Source organism: Strix uralensis, chromosome 5 (assembly GCF_047716275.1).
Source record: "Strix uralensis isolate ZFMK-TIS-50842 chromosome 5, bStrUra1, whole genome shotgun sequence".
In the NCBI taxonomy this organism is placed as follows: domain Eukaryota; kingdom Metazoa; phylum Chordata; class Aves; order Strigiformes; family Strigidae; genus Strix; species Strix uralensis.
In genome coordinates this window covers 25,881,628-25,900,530 of record NC_133976.1, presented here as the reverse complement: position 1 = coordinate 25,900,530, position 18,903 = coordinate 25,881,628, and the positions used below count along the sequence as shown (strand labels likewise).

Genomic DNA, 18,903 nt, shown 5'->3' with positions numbered 1-18,903 from the left:
TACTTAGAGAAACCTTGAGGTGTGAGAGGGCATCATGTTTGGTAATAAGTTTGGAGGAAAGCCATGCAAAGGCTTTGAAGAGTCTTTCATGATTGGAAAAACATGTACAACCAAGACAATGTTTGTTTTTTTCCTTCTCATCAAATGTTTTATGAATGTTACACTTGCTATAAAACAGATGGATTTTTGAGTGAGCCTTTGTAATAAGGGAGGTAGTTTCGCCAGGAGGTGCTGATTCATTATGATCCCAGTAAGAAAGGCACTCAGACTCAGTATCATTTAAAATGCTATTTATTAGAGCTAACACTATAAAGGAGAGGGTAGTATAGATAATCTTACATCCCTTCAGATGCTGGGAACCCCAAGTTGTGCAGCATTGAACATATCTCTGGTCAAGGTACACCACGCCATGCAGCTCCCATCCATAGAAGAGTTACCCCCATTTTGGTCATTCAGGCTGTTATAGGATTTTCTTAAAAGAAAGCTCTGTTCATCATTTTTGCTATCAAACAGGACAGATGTTCTCATGAGAACTTCTTGCTGCACTTTAGATAATTCCAAGGCCGTGCAGGTGGCATAGTCACCAGTACTGAGTAGGAGGTGCGTGCAGGCTCCTCCTGCAGTCAACTGGCTAAGTTTATCCTGTGGCCATGGGCTCTGGGCAGCACAACACAGCCTGAAGGCCAGGCCAAATGGATGGCACAGTGCAGCACAGCACACGTTGACTGTTATGTGGATCGCTATCTCCATGGGGTACAGTGGTCTTCTGGTCAGGTTCACTACAGAGGTGTCTGAAAACCATCACTTGTGACGTTTGTAATCCTACTCAAATTTTGATTTGTCAATTTAATTCCAGCTGGCTGCATTGATTATGTATGTGGCACATTATTTATTATGTGAGATTAAGTTTTATTTGAAGTGCTGAACACTAATTACTTTTATATTGGTTGTTTTTTTTTCCTGGAGGCTGAAGATGAATTTGTATACTGGCCAAACAAAGATGAGCCTATAAACTGTGAGAGTTTCAAAGTTACTATGATTGCTGAAGAGCACAAGTGTCTGTCTAACGAGGAGAAACTCATAATCCAAGACTTTATTTTAGAAGCTACACAGGTAACACTGTCATAAGCCTGTAACTCAGGATTTGATTTGTTAAAGGTAATGCCTACCTTTTGTTACATTTTCTGTGGTAAATCAGTGGTAAAACACGCAGGGAGAAAGTAGCCTCTATGGGTATTTTGGTGACATTGTGAATAGGATAGTCCAGCCTCCACAGCGGTAGGATTATGTGTCTGGAAACTGGAGCTGGTCTAAAACAGGGTGAAGAATAAAGACAGTCAATCTTTTACCAAATTGATTTATGCTTTTTTCCCCTCTTTTAGGATGACTATGTACTTGAAGTGAGGCATTTTCAGTGTCCAAAATGGCCAAATCCTGATAGTCCTATTAGTAAAACATTTGAACTGATTAGCATCATCAAAGAGGAAACTTCCAACCGTGATGGACCCATGATTGTACATGATGAGTAAGAACTGCAGCTTTCAGTTTGTTTTGATGTTTTTCCATAAAATCATCCTTTCATCTAATTTAGAGTGAAAGCTGCTGAAACAAGGCACAGAGTCTGCACCTAACAATATTGCTGCTGCTTCTGTTTCAGCTGCAACAAGAGAAATGTTTTTATTTTATCACACTTCAATGTTCTCTTTTCAGTTCTATCATTCTGATACTTCAGATGATTGTCAAGTAGGGCACTGGAAAGGAAAATCAATCAGGACTTCATTGTCTATTATTGAAAGAAGTAAGACTATTTAGATGAGGCACCTTATGCTTCTCCAGCTGCTTAATAAAGACCAAAAATACTGAAATGTTGAAATACTGAGGGACCTGAGGCCTTCAGAATTTGGTTAGTAGAGGATTGTAAGGAAATAACTCTAAGACTGGCTTTAAAGACTCTTCAGAAGTTGTAGCCAGGTGTTGTGGACGTTGTGTTAAGGCACTGCTGGGCAGGCCTATTTTAGAAAGTGTAAAGATCACATGACAGAAATTTATCATTCAGTTTACCTGGGATTTTCTATTTTCTCCAGCTGTAGAAACTCGCTTCAGTTTCCAGAGACTTTTTTTGTTGGTTTTTTTTTTTTGTTTTACTTTACAAAGGCATGGAGGGGTGACAGCAGGCACTTTCTGTGCATTAACAACACTGATGCATCAACTGGAAAATGAGAATTCAGTGGATGTTTACCAGGTAGCGAAGATGATAAATTTGATGAGGCCTGGAGTCTTTACAGACATTGTAAGTAATAAGCAAAATGTGTGCATAGGTTTTTTTCCTATGTGTGGTATTATTAGCATGCTTAGATCTCAGGGCAACATTACTGAACCTTTGGCATCTTAGTTTCTGCAGGAGTTCATCAAAACTGTCTTGTAGAGGTGCTGTAGTGGACCTGCAGCTTATTTCAAAACAAAGTATTTCCCGTGAAAACCTGTTATGTGGTTATCAAGTGGTCATATTCAAAATGTGCAGAGCTGCCACCATCATCATAAAAACTGCACTATGTCATCTAAATGAAGATTTTAATTCAGCAGGAATAAATTTGTACTCCAAGTAGGCCCTGAAGTGGTTACCCTAGTTTTCCATTTCAGGATGGACTTTAATCTTTCATGATCTGTTGAATGGTCACTTGACACCATTGTCACTGTGCTTACAGAAAGAAAAAAAACATGAAAAGTATAATAAATAAGAATTACTTACTAAGTCAGCATCATACAAATGAAAATTCATCACAGAAATTATAAACTACAAACCCTGCCCCTTTGGTCATACCACTACTACAGATCTGACTGCTATAGAGCTACAATGAGTGTAATAAGGAGGACACTTTTAAGAGTGAAACATTAGGGTTACCATTATCACATTTTTGACAGCAAAAACAGGACATGGCACAGGACTGACAGATGTGTCTGCCCCTTGCCCTGCCCAGCTAGCCCAAACTGAGGAGCCTGGCGGACAGTGGAGTGAAAATGGGAACTCTTCCAACCTCAGCAGCACCATCAGGACCTTCATTCCTCTTGCCCCAGGAGCTTGCAGCAAATACCTGGGCCCTTTATCTCAGACTTCTAGTTTCCCATCCTCCTACTGCAGATTTTCAAATTCATTGCTCTTTCTATCCCATATCTCTTAGTCCAACCTAATAGTCTGGACCCTAAACCCCACTCTATTTAGTTTGTCTTACTGCTCCTCACTCCTTCCATCACAGAAATTCTTTATCCTCATATATCCATCCTAGAACCCAAAATATTCCTCTGCCCTTTCAGACCACCCGCTGTTACCTGGTGCAGCACAGCCTTCGCTGTGTCTGCTCTCCCTGCACAGAGCATCCAGCTGTTTCCTCCTTCCTAGCCACACTGCAGTCCCGCTGGCTTCTGGCACTCCCCATGTCCCACTGCTCCCAACTGAGACCCTCCACTCCCTCTAGGCAGTGGCCTCCTCAGTGAATCTTTCCAGAAAGTCTCATCTCTCTTCTACCTTCTCTTCCTGGCAGGATCCTCAAAAACATAAAACAGTAACTGCAAGTACCAAAAAGAAAAAAGAAAATAAAAAATCTGCCTGTATAGATTTCAGAGCACAAAAGATGAGAATGTATTCAAGGAGGAAAAAAGCCAACAGGCAAACAGTTGCCCTAATCCTGACCCCATTCAGTCAATGGGAACTTTGCAATTGACTTTAACAAGGATGAGATTCAGCACATAATATTTCTTTTAAAATAGTTTTCTCCCCTACCTGTTTTGCATTCCTTAGTGTTGTGCTTTACATTGTGTGCAGGGGGAGCCATTAGTCAGAAAATTAATAAAGCTGCTAAGTAACATGATAAATTGTGGAGCACAGTGCATTAACAGACTGACACATCAGCTGTTAATTAATTTTGAGTAACAGGTAATCTAGTGTTATTATTTCTGACAACACACTGACTATATCCTCCTTTCTTCTCCAGGAACAGTACCAGTTTCTGTACAAAGCTATTCTCAGCCTTGTCAGCACAAGGCAAGAAGAAAACCCTTCCGCATCTATGGACAGTAATGGCTCAGCTTTACCCGACGGAAATGCAGCTGAAAGTTTAGAATCTTTAGTTTAATTGACACATCAAATTAAACACATACATACCTACATCACACCAGTCACACCTGGAATTTACCATTATTATTTTCAGTTTTATACTTTGTGGGGGGTGAGGAAATCTGTCCAGTCACTATATATATAATCAGATCCCAACAGTTGCTCAAAGTCATTTCTGTTACATATGACTTTACTGTGGAACTTTTATCATTAACAATGTGTGCCTTTTCTTGAAAGATTTCTTGTAATACGTTGTTACGTCTGGACTAACTTGATTGACTTTTACAGTGTTTCTAAGAATTGAATTGTGGTATGTTTTTTCAGTATTAGTTTTTGATTTCTCTGGCTTTACTTTTAACTTAAAATTATCATATTTATAGATGTTAGGGGATTCTCAGTTACAAACATGTCGTGGGTTTAGTATTTGATTTATTTGCTGTATTTATAACATTTTACATTTGCTAGAAAGATAACTTTTAATATAGTAGAATGTAAATAAAATACTGTTCTCCGTAACATTCAACATTTTAAGACTACAATTAGACATTTAGAATAGTAATCTGATACTTACTGTAAATACTGCTACTTCTGTAGTGATCCATGGACCAAATTTATATTTATAATTGTAGATTTTTATATTTTACTACAGAGTCAGTTTTCTAGTTCTGTGTAATTGCCTTGTTAAAATGATGTAGTCCAGTATGTTTTTATTTTAACAGTCTTCTGATATATAATTGTGCATCTTAAGCAATTAACCTTCATATAGCTGCATGTGATTTTAACTTTTTGTGGGAAATAGAAATCATTTGTTTTGAAATGAGAAGTTTTTATGAGAATAACACCTGTACTTGGCATTGTTAAATTGTTTTTACCTATGGCATTGAAAAAATAAATATAAATATTCCAGTCTGTGCTTAGTGGTCTTCCACATATGGTAAACAGTCTTCACTGACATGTAAGAGATTTTTTACTTAGAAGAATAAGGACTCAAGGCTGACCTGGAGACAGCTGCTCCTCCCGTGGAATCTGTGAGTTCAGAAGACACTTCCGGAAAACTGTTTTGTTATTTGATCTCTACTCCACTTCTACCCGTACCCATAGTGTCCACATTTGCTCCTTTTTTAGGCTTTCCTTGCACGTCTCCCATTCTGGTCGCCCACAGGCTAATGGGCTGTCCCCAGCTTCCAAATTGCTGTAATTGCCCCCTCACAAGACTTCTCCATGCTGTCTTTGCTTCAGATCATTCATTCAGCTGCTGAGCTCTTTGCTGCCTCCTGTGGCAAAGCAAAAGCCAAATTCTGGCAAAAGCAATAAAGCAAGTAATCTCTGCAAGAACAAAAGCAAAATGTTTCAATTTGGCCACTCAATTATTTTCTGCAACCTTCTGAACTGGCAAGAAAAGATACTGATTGTACTGCACGTTGCAGCACAGATGAGGATGGAGGAACCTGGAGCAGAATAGGTCTTTGTTTAAAAGTAACGCAGGCCGTTGGAGTAGCTGTTTTCTCACTTTGGTACATCTAGTTGCTACATAGAAATACTAAGAGCAGAGATGCTGTTCTGGACTAGAATGCCACAAAAGCTAATGCACACTACCTTAGATGAAAACTGAGGATCGGAGAAGACAACCTGATGTGGACTTGGAGATTTTAGTCAACCAAGTCCTAAGGCAACAGTGTGTGAGGGATCTCAGTGTGTGAGCAGATAAATCTAGACTCCTTCAGCAGTGTGGGATTGAGGATAGGTGGAGCTGCAACAAAGCCAAAGCAAATTTAGGTTTAAAGGAACCTAAACAGTGGAAACTTCAAAAAATCCTCATCCTGTTGATACGTGAAATGAGAAGGTGCTAGACCAGGAGACAGAATGGCACAGAATGACACAATAGCTAGCAGAAAGCAGACTTTTTCCTGCTCTTTTCCTCTTAAAAAAAAATAAATCATATAGACAAAACAATCAAAAGAATGTAATGTAGAGTTTCTTTTGTAAAACTGTGTTAATGTGTTTGAATTCTCTTTTACACTTTGACCACTTCTGTTGATAACCACAGCAGTGCAGTCCCAGAGGTTATGGAGTGGCTGAATCCATTTGGCTTGGGGCCCTGGGGGTTTCCCCTTCCCTGTCCACCAGAGCCAAATGCAGGATGATTCTCCTGTCTCAGCCCAATCCCCCTTGGCAGATCTGGCCAGGGACCATGCAGGACACGTGTTCCACACAGGGAGATATACACACGTACATGCACACACACACACACACTGAGGCATGGATTTAAGAAGAGGGCAGCAATCAGGCAGAGGGCATGAACAAGCAGGGGTACTGCCCAGCAGCCCACGTACATGCATGCAGCCCCTTTTACCCCTCTTCTCTCCATTTTCCCTTGCTTATTCTTTCCCTATCCACCTTGATCTCTCTGTTTCTCCACCCTCATCCCTCTGTCTCTTTGCAGATAAACGACCTAATTACGTTTTCTTCATGCGTCTCAGTTTAGTTACAGCCATACAGAAATGTGAAATCTCTGGTGCTGCCACTTAGATCATCTCAGCTGTACATGGTATTATCAACATGGTTACCTGGTACTTCTGGCCTTGCAAGCTTTTCTTTCCAAAAGGTCTCCACCAGAGTTTGGCCTTCCCTCACATAATTCTCCATGAACTGTCTGTGAAATGCAGCCAGACTTCATGCCACTCATTATAGCATCTGTCAGCTGCTCACTCTTGCTCTCTTCAGCAGTTTCCCCTCTCGTGCCCAACAGTTTCTTGGGATCTGTGCAAGTAGCTCAGCATCAGGCCAGGCGTGCAGATACTAGTACTTGCCACTTTACTTCAGAGACATAACTAGTTGATTGCATAATTCAGAAATGAGGCAACCTACTTTTCTGAGCCAAGATATCTTTATTCAGGTTTTACACTTCTTTTTTTTCCCTGTGGTCCTTGTCATACCTGCATATTTGCTAATTCTGAAGTCCCAGGAGAATGGGACTGAGATACGGCTTCTAAGTGCAAATGAATTTACAGTTTATCCCTAGCCAAATTAAACACCTTTGTAAAATAGGATCTAGACTTTATTTCTTACTATATTTGTGTTATTTTGGGGGTGATGCGAGGTACATACTTTTATAACTGTTGAATTACACATAAACTTTCTTCACAACTTTCAGGCACAAAGTTGGGTAACACAAAGGTGTGTAGTGATCACTCTTTGAGGAAGGGAAAATCTTTTCCCAGGTAGCCTGGGCGTTCCTTAATATTTCCTATAAACCACTCAGGTTGACCAACACCCTCCACTTGCACATCTAGTCTAATATAATGCCCCCCCTCTCATTCCAAAACCATAGACACAGTTTTTCCCTTCTTAATCTCTAGGGGTGCCTGTACGAGAGGTTAATTGTGATCTTATGGCCATGTGCAAACCATATTCCATAATCTTCTTACCATACATTTCTGCTCTTCACCACATTAGCACCCAACAAGAGAAACTGTTAATACTCATGTGCTACTTCTCCAGCCTCTTCTTTAGAAAAACTGACTTGTAGCCTCACGTAACTTCATGCTTTTTATTTTGATATCTTCTATTAATGTATTTACAGTTTCATATAGTTGTACATACAAAGTCTTTTTTAGGCCAATTAATTCTACTATGTTTTTCAAGCCTCTGTGGACCAAAAGCAAAAATGGGATCCTCCTTTCTAAAAATCCCATCTTGATATAACTGTTCCTTTCAACCTAAATGTTTTGCAGACATTTTAAAATGATAATACAAGGAATCAGCTGTCATTCAAGGTTTCTTCCAGAGATGTTTGTAATCACATTCATCATCTTAGCATGCTGACAAGTTATTTAAAACATAAGTGCTTAGGATAATCTCTTTACTCACACATATTGGTTCTGATCTAGAAAAAAATAAGAATCATAAAAAAATCTATAATCTTCAACCGTGATGGATTACAGATTTTAATAAATGCGTGTCAGTTCCTTTCTCAGACAAAGGCCATATTCTAATTAATTTTTTTCTTCTAATCCAAGATACAGACTAAAAAGACATATAGCCTGCCTTTCAAACTGGGTCAAGTGTGGAAAAGATATTATGTATCTCCTGTAAGAAATAGGATATAAATAAACAATGTCAGGTGTTTTATTTACAAAGCTCTAAGTCATGTGTGCCAAGGAAAACTTGTTTAGTGAGCTTCCTCCTAAGAAATCATAGGTGAGTAGAGAGTTAAAAAAATAATTTACTAACATCACCAACTTTTTAGTGATTGTGGTGTTGTGATTTAACACCTGTGGAAAAGCTTTACAAAAGTCATCAGTAAAGATGAGTAGAAGTTATACAAACTCATAGCTATTAGTACAACAGTGTATTAGTTAAAGACCTTAGTATGGACTTTGCAAATCTGTTGACTGAACTACTTAACGATCTTTTATCACAATGCTTTACCTGGCACACTTCATTGTGATATCCTAGGATAATGTATGTTATTTCAGATAGGTTGAAATTTTCTGTGGTAAATGTTTACTTCAAGATGAGTTTAGCAAAGTTAAACTCATTTCTCTCTCTAATTGTTCTGAAGCATAGAGCAAAGCAGGGCTGGGGAGTAGAGGGGCCATGTGGTCTTGTTGGGATTAAAAACAGAAATGGGGACCCAACTACTACTATAAGTCTGAGGCATCCTAGGTTACAGTCTTGGTTTTCACTGCTTCCCTGCAGCAAGGATTTGGTCTGACCACCCATTTCAGTTTCACAGGGCTGTGTTTTGGTGGATTAGGGACTTTACTTTCAAAGGGACAGGAGGGAAAAGAAGTCTTTCAGGACATTTGGCCACATTTCCCCCAATTTCCCTCTGTTTCCAATTGCATTCTTTTCTTTTTAGAACAAAAAAAAGTAGAAAAAAAGCCAAACCTTCTGGCTTACTGAACTCATTCCCTTGTTTTAGCAAAGTCAGATGCTGTGACCCAGTAATTAGTCACAGTGTATTTGAGATGGTCTGATTTGCCTTGATAAATTCTGTTGGACACTCAAAGCTAAATTTCTTTTTTCTTCCCCTCCTCATTAGTTTTCCAGCCTAATCACAATCACTTTACCCCAGATTTTTTTCCCCTTAAAAATAAGCTTATGCCCCTTGTCCGGCAGTCACACTTCTGTGCTTCTGTGTTATCATTGCTTCGAGAACAAGTATAGTGAAGACAGGGTGGAGTGTCTTTCCATTAGAATCAGGGGGAAGGCCAACAGGGCAGATGTTGTAGTAGGAGTCTACTATAGGCCACCCAACCAGGACAGAGAGGTGGATGAAATATTCTATAGGTATTTAGGTAAAATCTCATGATCACTTTCCCTTGTTCTTGTGGGAGACTTTAACTTCCCAGACATTTGCTGGGAATACAACACAGCAGAGCAGGACCAGTCCCAGAGATTCCTGGAATGTGTGGGAGATAACTTCCTGACACAGCTGGTGAGTGAACCGACCAGAGAAGGTGCCCTGCTGGATCTCCTCTTTGTGAACAGAGAAGGACTGGTCGATGATGTGACGGTTGGAGGCCAACTAGGGCAGAGCGATCATGAAATAATAGAGTTCGCTACTCTTAGAGAGGCCAGGAGAGGGGGCAGCAGAACTGCCATGCTGGACTTCCAAAGGGCTGACTTTGTCTTGTTTAGGCACCTGCTTGACAGGATCCTTTGGGAGACGATCCTGAAGGGTATAGGGGTCCAGGAAGGCTGGACACTCTTTAAGAAGGACATCTTAATGGCACAGGAGCAGGCTGTCCCCAGGTGCTGTAAGAAAAGCCAGCGGCAGAGAAGACCACCCTGGCTGAACAGGGAGCTTTGGCTGCAATTCAGGGAGAAAAGGAGAGTTTACAGCCTTTGGAAAATGGGGCTTGCCACTCACAATGATTACAAAGATGCTGTGAGGCTATGCAGGGAGGAAATCAGAAGGTCGAAAGCCCAGCTAGAAATTAATCTGGCTTCAGCAGTCAAGGGTAATAAGAAATGTTTCTATAAGTATGTGAGCATCAAAAGACAGACCAGGGAGAGCCTCCATCCCCTGCTAGACACAGGAGGAAACATGGTAACAAGTGATGAGGAAAAGGCTGAGGTGTTTAATGCCTTCTTTGCCTCAGTCTTTAATAGCAAGACTAGTTGTATTGAGGGAATCCAGCCTCCTCAGCCAGAAGACAGATAAGGGAGACCGACCTCGCCGCATTCCAGGAGGAGATAATCAGTGACCTACTGCATCACATAGACATACACAAGTCTGTGGGACTGGATGGGATACACCCGAGGGTGCTGAAGGAGCTAGCTGAGGTGCTTGCCAAGCCACTTTCCATCATTTACCAGCAGTCCTGGCTGACTGGGGAGGTCCCGACAGATTGGAAATTGCCAATGTGATGCCCATATATAAGAAGGGTTGGAAGAATGATCTGGAAAAGCCTGTCAGCTTGACTTCGGTGCCCGGGAAGCTGATGGAGCAGCTCATCCTGAGTACCATCACACAACACATGTGGGACAACCAGATGATCAGGCCCAGTCAGCATGGGTTTATGAAAGGCAGGTCCTGCTTGACAAACCTGATCTCCTTCTACGACAGGGCGACTTGCTTATAGGATGAGGGAAAGGCTGTGGATGTTGTCTACCTTGACTCTAGTAAGGCCTTTGACACCATTCCCACAGCATTCTCCTGGCGAAACTGGCTGCTTGCGGCTTGGATGATCACATGCTTTGCTGGGTAAAAAACTGGCTGGATAGCCGGACCCAAAGAGTTGTGGTGAATGGAGTTAAATCCAGTTGGTGGCCGGTCACGAGTGGTGTCCCCCAGGGCTCGGTTTTGGGGCCACTCCTGTTTAACATCTTTATTGATGATCTAGACGAAGGGATTGAGTGCACCCTCAGTAAGTTTGCAGATGACACTAAGTTGGGTGGGAGTGTTGATCTGCTCGAGGGTAGGGAGGCTCTGCAGAGAGATCTGGACAGGCTGGAGCGATGGGCTAAGGCCAACTGTAGGAGTTTCAATAAGGCCAAATGCTGGGTGCTGCACTTTGGCCACAACAACCTCCAGCAGCGCTACAGGCTTGGAGAGGAGTGGCTGGAGAGCTGCCAGTCAGAGAGGGACCTGGGGGGGTGATTGACAGCTGGCTGAACATGAGCCAGCAGTGTGCCCAGGTGGCCAAGAAGGCCAATGGCATCCTGGCTTGCCTCAGAAATAGCGTGGCCAGCAGGGACAGGGAAGTGATCTTACCCCTGTACTCGGCACTGGTGAGGCCGCACCTCGATTCCTGTGTTCGGTTTCGGGCCCCTCACTACAAAAAGGACATTGAATTACTCAAGAGTGTCCAGAGAAGGGCAACAAAGCTGGTGAAGGGTCTGGAGCACATGTCGTACGAGGAGCGGCTGAGGGAACTGGGGTTGTTTAGTCTGGAGAAGAGGAGGCTGAGGGGAGACCTCATTGCCCTCTACAACTACCTGAAAGGAGGTTGCAGAGAGCTGGGGATGAGTCTCTTTAATCAAGTAACAATTTATAGAACAAGAGGGAATGGCCTCAAGTTGTACCAGGGAAGGTTTAGACTGGATATTAGGAAGTATTTCTTTACAGAACGGGTTGTTAGGCATTGGAATGGGCTGCCCAGGGCAGTGGTGGAGTCCCCATCCCTGGAGGTGTTTAAGAGTTGGGTTGACATAGCACTGAGGGATATGGTGTAGTTGAGAACAGTCAGTGTTAGGTTAATGGTTGGACTGGATGATCTTCAAGGTCTTTTCCAACCTAGATGATTCTGTGATTCTGTGCTCCAGACCCTGGAAAGCAATGTAATTCTCACATACAGGAATATCCAAGGCAGAGAAAGTGTGAAACATTGAGGCAAGGAAGGGAGTCCAAATGTTAACGGGGCTCAAGCACCTTCAAAGAAACTGGGATTTCATCTGTCATGGAGAGCTGGCACTAGAATAAATTCGAAAATGAAAAAATAAGAGATACACAGTAACAAACAATCTGTTCCTTGGAGCCTGATGTGAACAAACAGCTTAAGAGCCTTTCAGCCCAGGCCGTGACAGCAGAAATCAAACCATGTATTCAGCCGAGCACGACCCTCAAGCTGAGTTAGGCAGTAAGACACCAAGCTTTCATTTCTTCCTGGGGCACAGGGAGACATTACACGCCTACTGTTCTATAGTTCTCCACTTAAGTAGTTGTCCTTGTGCCCAAGCACAAAACATGTGCTAAAAAAAATTGCATCTGTTAAGAGATGACGTCTAGGTACAGATATATATATACACATATATTTATATATATGGGTGTTAGATGTGGATGATTAAACAATCCTTGAAGAGTCTTCTCTTGCGAGTCTAGCAAGAAGTATAGGAACGTATTTCATGTACGTAGGGAAGTCCATACGTAGACACGCTTTCAGTATAACCATCTATGTAAAAAAACAAATTCCATTCGTATACATCTCATTAGACTGTAAAGATGACATGACAGCGAAACACAGGTTTTCAGATTTATTTTTCAATTGTATAAGATACAATTATCTTTCCAATAATATGCAAAGAGAACTCAGAAGTCTAATCTTCATACAAAAGCTGAGCAATAAATTCATTTAAGTCTAAACTTAGAAAACAAAAAGCAGCATTGCACTGGGAAACAGAAATATATTCTGATACAAAATTTCATATATAGTAGCAGTGTTTCTTGAAGAAAACACTGTAGTGCTCACTCTTTTTATGCTCCAAAGAGATTACATACTGTTTAAAAATTACAATATTCTTTGCATACTGCATTTCTTAGTCAGAAAAGCAAGCAAGGTGCATGCGTATATACAGAATCACAACTCCCTGGTTGTGAATTTGTGGGGTAAAGGAGGGAACAGAGAATTCTCGAGTGAAATCCTGGTCTCACCAAGCAACTGGCCTGGAAGGGACCAGAAGATACAAGTCTAATTTTAACCCTTAGTTGTAGGCCTTTAATCTGCCGGGGGAAGGAGGAAGCAGCAGAGAGCAAAACATTCACTGCAGGCTCCATCCTTACCCCAGCTGCGTGTACCAGCCATACAACAGGCCAACAGCCTGTAAGGTCAGTGGGAAGCAAAGCAACTTAGTGGAGCTAGGATTTCATCCAATACATGCATGGCACTGTAACAGAATCCAAATTTGACAGTACAAAAGCATTCAGTGGTTCAGTATAAAAAGCCCTCCTCTTTGACAATAGACTCTGCGCTTCATTCTTCCTTTTCCCTTTGGCTCCATTCACCCTCCTCTTTGTTGCAGTTGCTACTTCATTACATATGCACAAAGAAAATCCAAATCCTGAGTAGCAAGACTTGGAGATCAAAACTTCAGCTATTATTATGGCTGCTTTTCCTACCAGGCAGAGCAACACCTGGAATTCCAGCCACTCGGGACTGTGATAATAGCACTATACTCCTCAGGAGGTAAAGGGCTGTGCGTTTATCAGCAAAGTGCATTTGTGAGCAAAGCTGAAAGCAGACAGCTTCCAGCATCAGTATTCAGCTTTAGAAAAGGGGAGTTCTAGGCAGTTGCACAGGTACCAGCGCAAATGGTATCTGCCCACACATTACACCTCACAGACCTAACTGGTGAAGTCTAAGCCATGTTTCCATTGCAAGGTGATGCAGAAATCCCTGAGCAAAAGCCACAGAGGCAGCCCTGCACTGGAAGGAGGCAACTGCTGTTTTGTCAGAGCCTGCACTCAGGCTAAAGTTCAATTCTGGGCTGATGCGGTAAAACTGCCGCTAGAGCCAGACTGGCACATCTGTGCAGCACAGCACTTAGCATCAAATGAGCTGGTACGCTGGCAAACTCTCATCAGTCTAAAGTGGCACTGTATTGAGTAGTATGGATAGGCTCCCAAATGAACGCTTCAAAAGCATGATAGCAAAAGGACAGAAGCTAACTCAGAAAGTAGTGATTTAAACCTCTAAGCCTACTGCATTTCAAAGCTGCTTATACTACACAGCCTATTCCCTTTGTAACAGTACTTAACCTAGACAGGCACACAGTGTAAGTGGAAAGAGTAAACGTGTCATTTGGAGCTGCTTCTAAGCACATTAACTGTGTTGTATTTCAGAACATCCTCCCTAGCTGCAGAGCTAAATGCTCATGTTCTCTCTTCACAGCACAAGGCAACACGTAACAGCAGATATTTCAACATATTGCAACCAGCTTCCATAAGAATTTCAATAAGAAAGCATATCGGGGGAGGCTTGCTTTAAACTTCCTCCCTCCACCAATTAATTTAAGTTTACATTCCTAAGAGAGGGATTTCAAAAATATTAAGATCTAGATTTCAAATATTTAACAGCTGAACATTTTCAAGATTTAACAGGATCTTATTTGCTAGTAGTGCAGAATTTCTCAGCTATTTCTTGCATATTGTTATTGTGAAAGCATTTACAAATACTGTTAAAAGGGACAACAAGACTTAAATTTTAAGTATCACTTTCATGTCTGTTATTCTGATAGATTATTTTTACCACATGATCAAGCTTAATCAATGGAACTCATTAACCAGACTTTTCCACCACAAAAGAATTCACTAACAGATTTTTTCCTCTGCTTAAAGTTGTCTCAATAACAACCCTATACACTTAGGAGATAAATTCTATTAATCAAAAAAATAAAAACCAACACCCTCCCAAGATATTTTAGGAAAGATCTGATTGATGATGAAACATGTATATGATAGCATAACAGTTTTAAGAGGAAAATACCACAATTCATGCATCTGGGTATCTACAGTTTCTGCATCAAAGTCAGGCAACCAGTTTTATGGAAGGCATCATTTGTGTGGGAAACAGCAGGTCCAAACTGAGATTCTTAAAGCAGGGGCAGGAGGACAAACCAAACAAAGCCAAAACCCGATTCAATCCACTGCTTCCAATTACTGTTTGATAACACTGTGTGTACTGTACACGATGCCTTCTGCCCGAACACGTTCAAGTATTGGTCCATAAACATTCTTCGTCAATGGTATAACCATGCCTTTGGCATCTATTTCACCTGAAATAAAGATAGGGGGGGAAAAAGTGTTAAGTGCTCTACTGAGTTTACTCAGCAAGGCTTTGATAACTGGGGGGCTGCAGAGCGGCTTCTGTGGGGAGAGGCCGGGGCTGCCCCGTGCCGGACACAGCTGGTTCCAGCCGGCTCCAACTGACCCACCACAGGGCACGGCTGAGCCACTCGGCCACAGATCGGGCACCTCTGGGAAATTTACTTGAAAAAGGGCAAAACGCTTCACAGCATCGAGGACTGAGGAAAAAAATGTGAGAAACATCCCTGCAGCACCAACATCAGACAAGGAGGCAGGGAGGAGGTGCTCCAGGCACCGGAGCAGAGACTCCCCTGGTGAAAACTACGCTGGAGCAGGTGAAAAGCATGAGAAGGAAGGAGAAGCAGAGAGGAGCTCTTATGGACTGAGCACAGGCCCCCATTCCCCATTCCCCATTCCCCTGTGCCGCTTGGGGCAGAATGAAGAGGCTGACGAGTCAGGAATGGAGACGTGAATTTGAGCCTGGGAAAAAGGGGGGGAAAGGTGTTGTTTTAATTTGCCTTTTTAATTTTTGCCTATTTTAATTGGCAATAAATTAAACTAATTTTTCCCCAAGTTGAACCTGTTTTGCCCCTGATGGTAACTGGTAAGTGATGTCCCTGTCTTTACCGATAAACTCATGAGCTTCTTCATCTAGTTTTCTTCCCCTGTCCTGTTGAAGAGGAGGAGGAGTGAGAGAGTGGCTGAGTGGGTGTCTGGCAACCAGCCAAGGTCAACCCACCACAAATGCAAATATCAATTTGCAATTACATAAATTTTCATTTTTATACTTTTACATATCTATATGCAGATTTATCAAGCCCAGCATTATGTTCTTACACAGCATCAGTACTGTATCAAAGAATAAGGAAAAAAAAGTTTGAAACATAGTGGCATATACAGCTTAATTTGTGGAGCTGTGAAACTGCAGTTAGGTGAAAAGCATCTAAACTTCACAAGTTTGGATTGTTGTTTTTCTTAAATAACAACAAACAACCACCCAGTTCTTGCTCATTTCAGTTAGCCAGGACAAGAATGAAGTTCTAACGATTAAAAGCAAGCAAGGGGAGATCACACTATTTTCTTAAACATGGTGATGACCACAGAGTCTGCCTGCTTATATATACCCAACATGTATCAGGCAATATGCCTCAGGCCTCAAGTTTCATCAATCCAGAAAGCACCAGTGAAAGTTGCTAGCTTGTTCAGCACAGGTATACGTTAGCCTGCCTCACTGTGGCATAATCAAGTGTAATTAGATGTTAGCCTGCCTCACTGTGGCATAATCAAGTGTAATTTACCATGCTAAAGGTTTCCTTTACACGAGTGAAACATTTAAGATGTTAAATGACTAAAAATCTCTACAGATTAAGTAGTAAATTAACAGTTGTCACTGAAACATCCAAACATGCAGATCAAAAATTCCTGTAAAGAAGACAGGAAAAGTTTGATAAATTAAAAAAAAAAAAAAATACACACATATACACTTCAGAAACACTATACATCTGCTTTTTACAGGCAGGAAGATACAGAGGATTGAAATACTGTTACTGAAGTTTGAACAGTCACTTACCATCTAGAACCATCTTGGCAGCAATAGCTGTGGGATATCCTACTGTTTTAGCCATCGCAGAATATCCTTTGTTATCACCATAGACAACCAGATCGATAAATTTGTTTTCCAAATGACCAGAAGGATGCCTGAGACCGATTTCATTTCTCATAACAATCATATCTCTCTCTCCAGTACCTAAGAGAAAACCACACAAACTATTCATTACTTCTATTTCAGTCATATCAAGATAAGGTTCCTGATGAGAAAGGCACTATGCATACACAGCATGTATACGAGGGAAGTTACTTAAAATAGGGACTATTAAGGAGGACAGAATATCAGGATGAAACTAAAAATGTAACAGGGAAAGAAAAGGATGAATTGGGGGAGTAGAGAACATTACAAGACATTAAAAAAACCTAACATGAACGTTTACTAATGCAGGTGAACAAACCAACCCAGTTAAGGCTCAAAGCTGTGGAAAAAAAAAAAAAAAAAAGAATTTCTCACATACCAAAGGGCAGCTTCATCTCCATGTGCTTTGCAAGAGCACCCACAATGGAATCTGCTGCTGGAACTGGTTCATCTCCCAATAAACCTAGCCTGCCAGAAGAAATGAGACAGTTTTATACCATTGCCTATCGACAGCTTAGTCACAGTTTTGTAATTTCCAGCTTTTTCAGCATACCAGTTTAACAGTCTTGACATGGACCAAAATGGCTAGAATTGCAACCCCTTTTTTTTTTTTTTAATCTTTAAAAATAACTGGAATATTTTACCATTCCACTGCCTCCAGCTGACTTTTGTCCTTTTCCAGTTTGCTAAATACAGCTTCTTTAAGCACATGGTATTCAGCAGGCGGCTTAATTCCAACCAGTTTGCACATGAGCTCTTTCTGCATTAAAAGAAAAAAAAAGTTCCTGAAGGCCTGACATCTGTTCCCACTCCTTTTCAGTCAAGGTTTTGAGAACCCATTGCTCCACTAAGCTAAGTTAATATCCAGGGCTTCTGAGAAGACAGGTTATGTGTACAGGGAAAGCGAGATAGTTTGAAATTTTTAATTGCAACAAGTGAGAATAGGGGTCATCTTTTCCTGAAACACTTTGTACCCCACCACTCAGCTGCTTCCCCCTACTTTTTAGTCTTATCCCTTCCTCTGGCAGTGAAGAAAGAACACAGAAATCTGCATAAACAAAGGAACACTAGGATGATGTTAGGGTGAAAGAGAAGCCACCTGTTTAAGAGTAGGGTCGACATAGCGCTGAGGGATATGGTGTAGTTGGGAACTGTCAGTGTTAGGTTAGTGGTTGGACTGGATGATCTTCAAGGTCCTTTCCAACCTAGATGATTCTGTGATTCTGTGACAGACAGAGATTCAGGAACTTAAGGATATCTTTCAACTGGTCTAGAGATGGAGAATGTCCCTTTCAAAAGGAAGGAAACAGACTGATGAGATGAAAAAGGCTCTGGCAATCCTGGGCATATTACCAAAAAGCTTTCTGAAGTTTTTTTGTGCATATCTGAAGGCCATTTTGTGCTATCTAGATGCTAATTATTGCTTGCTTCATTCACAGCAAGACAGATAATAAACAGAGCTATGAAAAAGACATAGAGCAAGCAAGATCTGTTTAGAAGCTCAGGTTAGCCTATTTACAAGAAAACTAAAAACACAAGGCAGAGGTGATAAAAGGAAAGTACTAAGATGTAACAGCATTGCTGAGAAAAGGTTTGCACTGAGACTAATGAGTTTATAGTTATTTTCACAGATTATATGACACTCTCTTTAGCCACTGAGGCTAGAAGAACTGGAAATTCTAGCCATCTTTGTGTAGAAAACTTGAAGATATCAACATTAGAACTGAAAGTGGACAAAAATAATCTCAAAAAAAAAAATTCCTAACCCATTTTATGATGCTGGTGGACCATTTTACAGTCACTGAAATGGACACACTGATGAATTGGCAGCCCATAAACTCCTGAGTTTGGGAAGGTGGGAAGTGCTGTATGTTAGTCAAAGACAAGTAAGACTGGGCCTCTTCACCTTGTGCTTTTTTGCTTTTGAGAACACTAAAGAACACTTGAAATAATGGCATCAACAGAAAAATACTGTGCTCTCCTCAGATCATCACACAGCATAAGCCTGGTATCTTTTTCCAGATTAATGCTGATAAAAGCATGAGGAAGAAAACAGGAGGCAGATCTGAATTT

The 18,903-nt window shown here is 41.2% G+C and overlaps 2 protein-coding genes across 13 annotated transcripts in view; one reads left to right on the top strand and one right to left on the bottom strand.

The window, feature by feature from the left end:
* PTPRZ1 (protein tyrosine phosphatase receptor type Z1) overlaps window positions 1-5,020 on the top strand; it is a 143,923-nt gene extending 138,903 nt beyond the window's left edge. For all 7 annotated transcript variants that reach the window (XM_074870176.1, XM_074870175.1, XM_074870173.1 and 4 more), the window contains 4 exons: window positions 967-1,113; window positions 1,383-1,525; window positions 2,155-2,290; window positions 3,990-5,020. In XM_074870176.1, coding sequence (XP_074726277.1) covers window positions 967-1,113; window positions 1,383-1,525; window positions 2,155-2,290; window positions 3,990-4,130 — 567 coding nt within the window. In that variant the 3' untranslated portion in view covers window positions 4,131-5,020. The remainder of the gene's footprint in view (window positions 1-966; window positions 1,114-1,382; window positions 1,526-2,154; window positions 2,291-3,989) is intronic.
* Window positions 5,021-12,580: 7,560 nt separating this feature from the next.
* AASS (aminoadipate-semialdehyde synthase) overlaps window positions 12,581-18,903 on the bottom strand; it is a 31,525-nt gene continuing 25,202 nt past the window's right edge. For 4 of the 6 annotated variants that reach the window (XM_074870168.1, XM_074870165.1, XM_074870166.1 and 1 more), the window contains 4 exons: window positions 17,475-17,590; window positions 17,210-17,298; window positions 16,714-16,890; window positions 12,581-15,112 (listed from right to left, as the gene is read on the bottom strand). In XM_074870168.1, coding sequence (XP_074726269.1) covers window positions 14,994-15,112; window positions 16,714-16,890; window positions 17,210-17,298; window positions 17,475-17,590 — 501 coding nt within the window. In that variant the 3' untranslated portion in view covers window positions 12,581-14,993. The other 2 variants (XM_074870164.1, XR_012629149.1) reach the window with 2 other exon arrangements.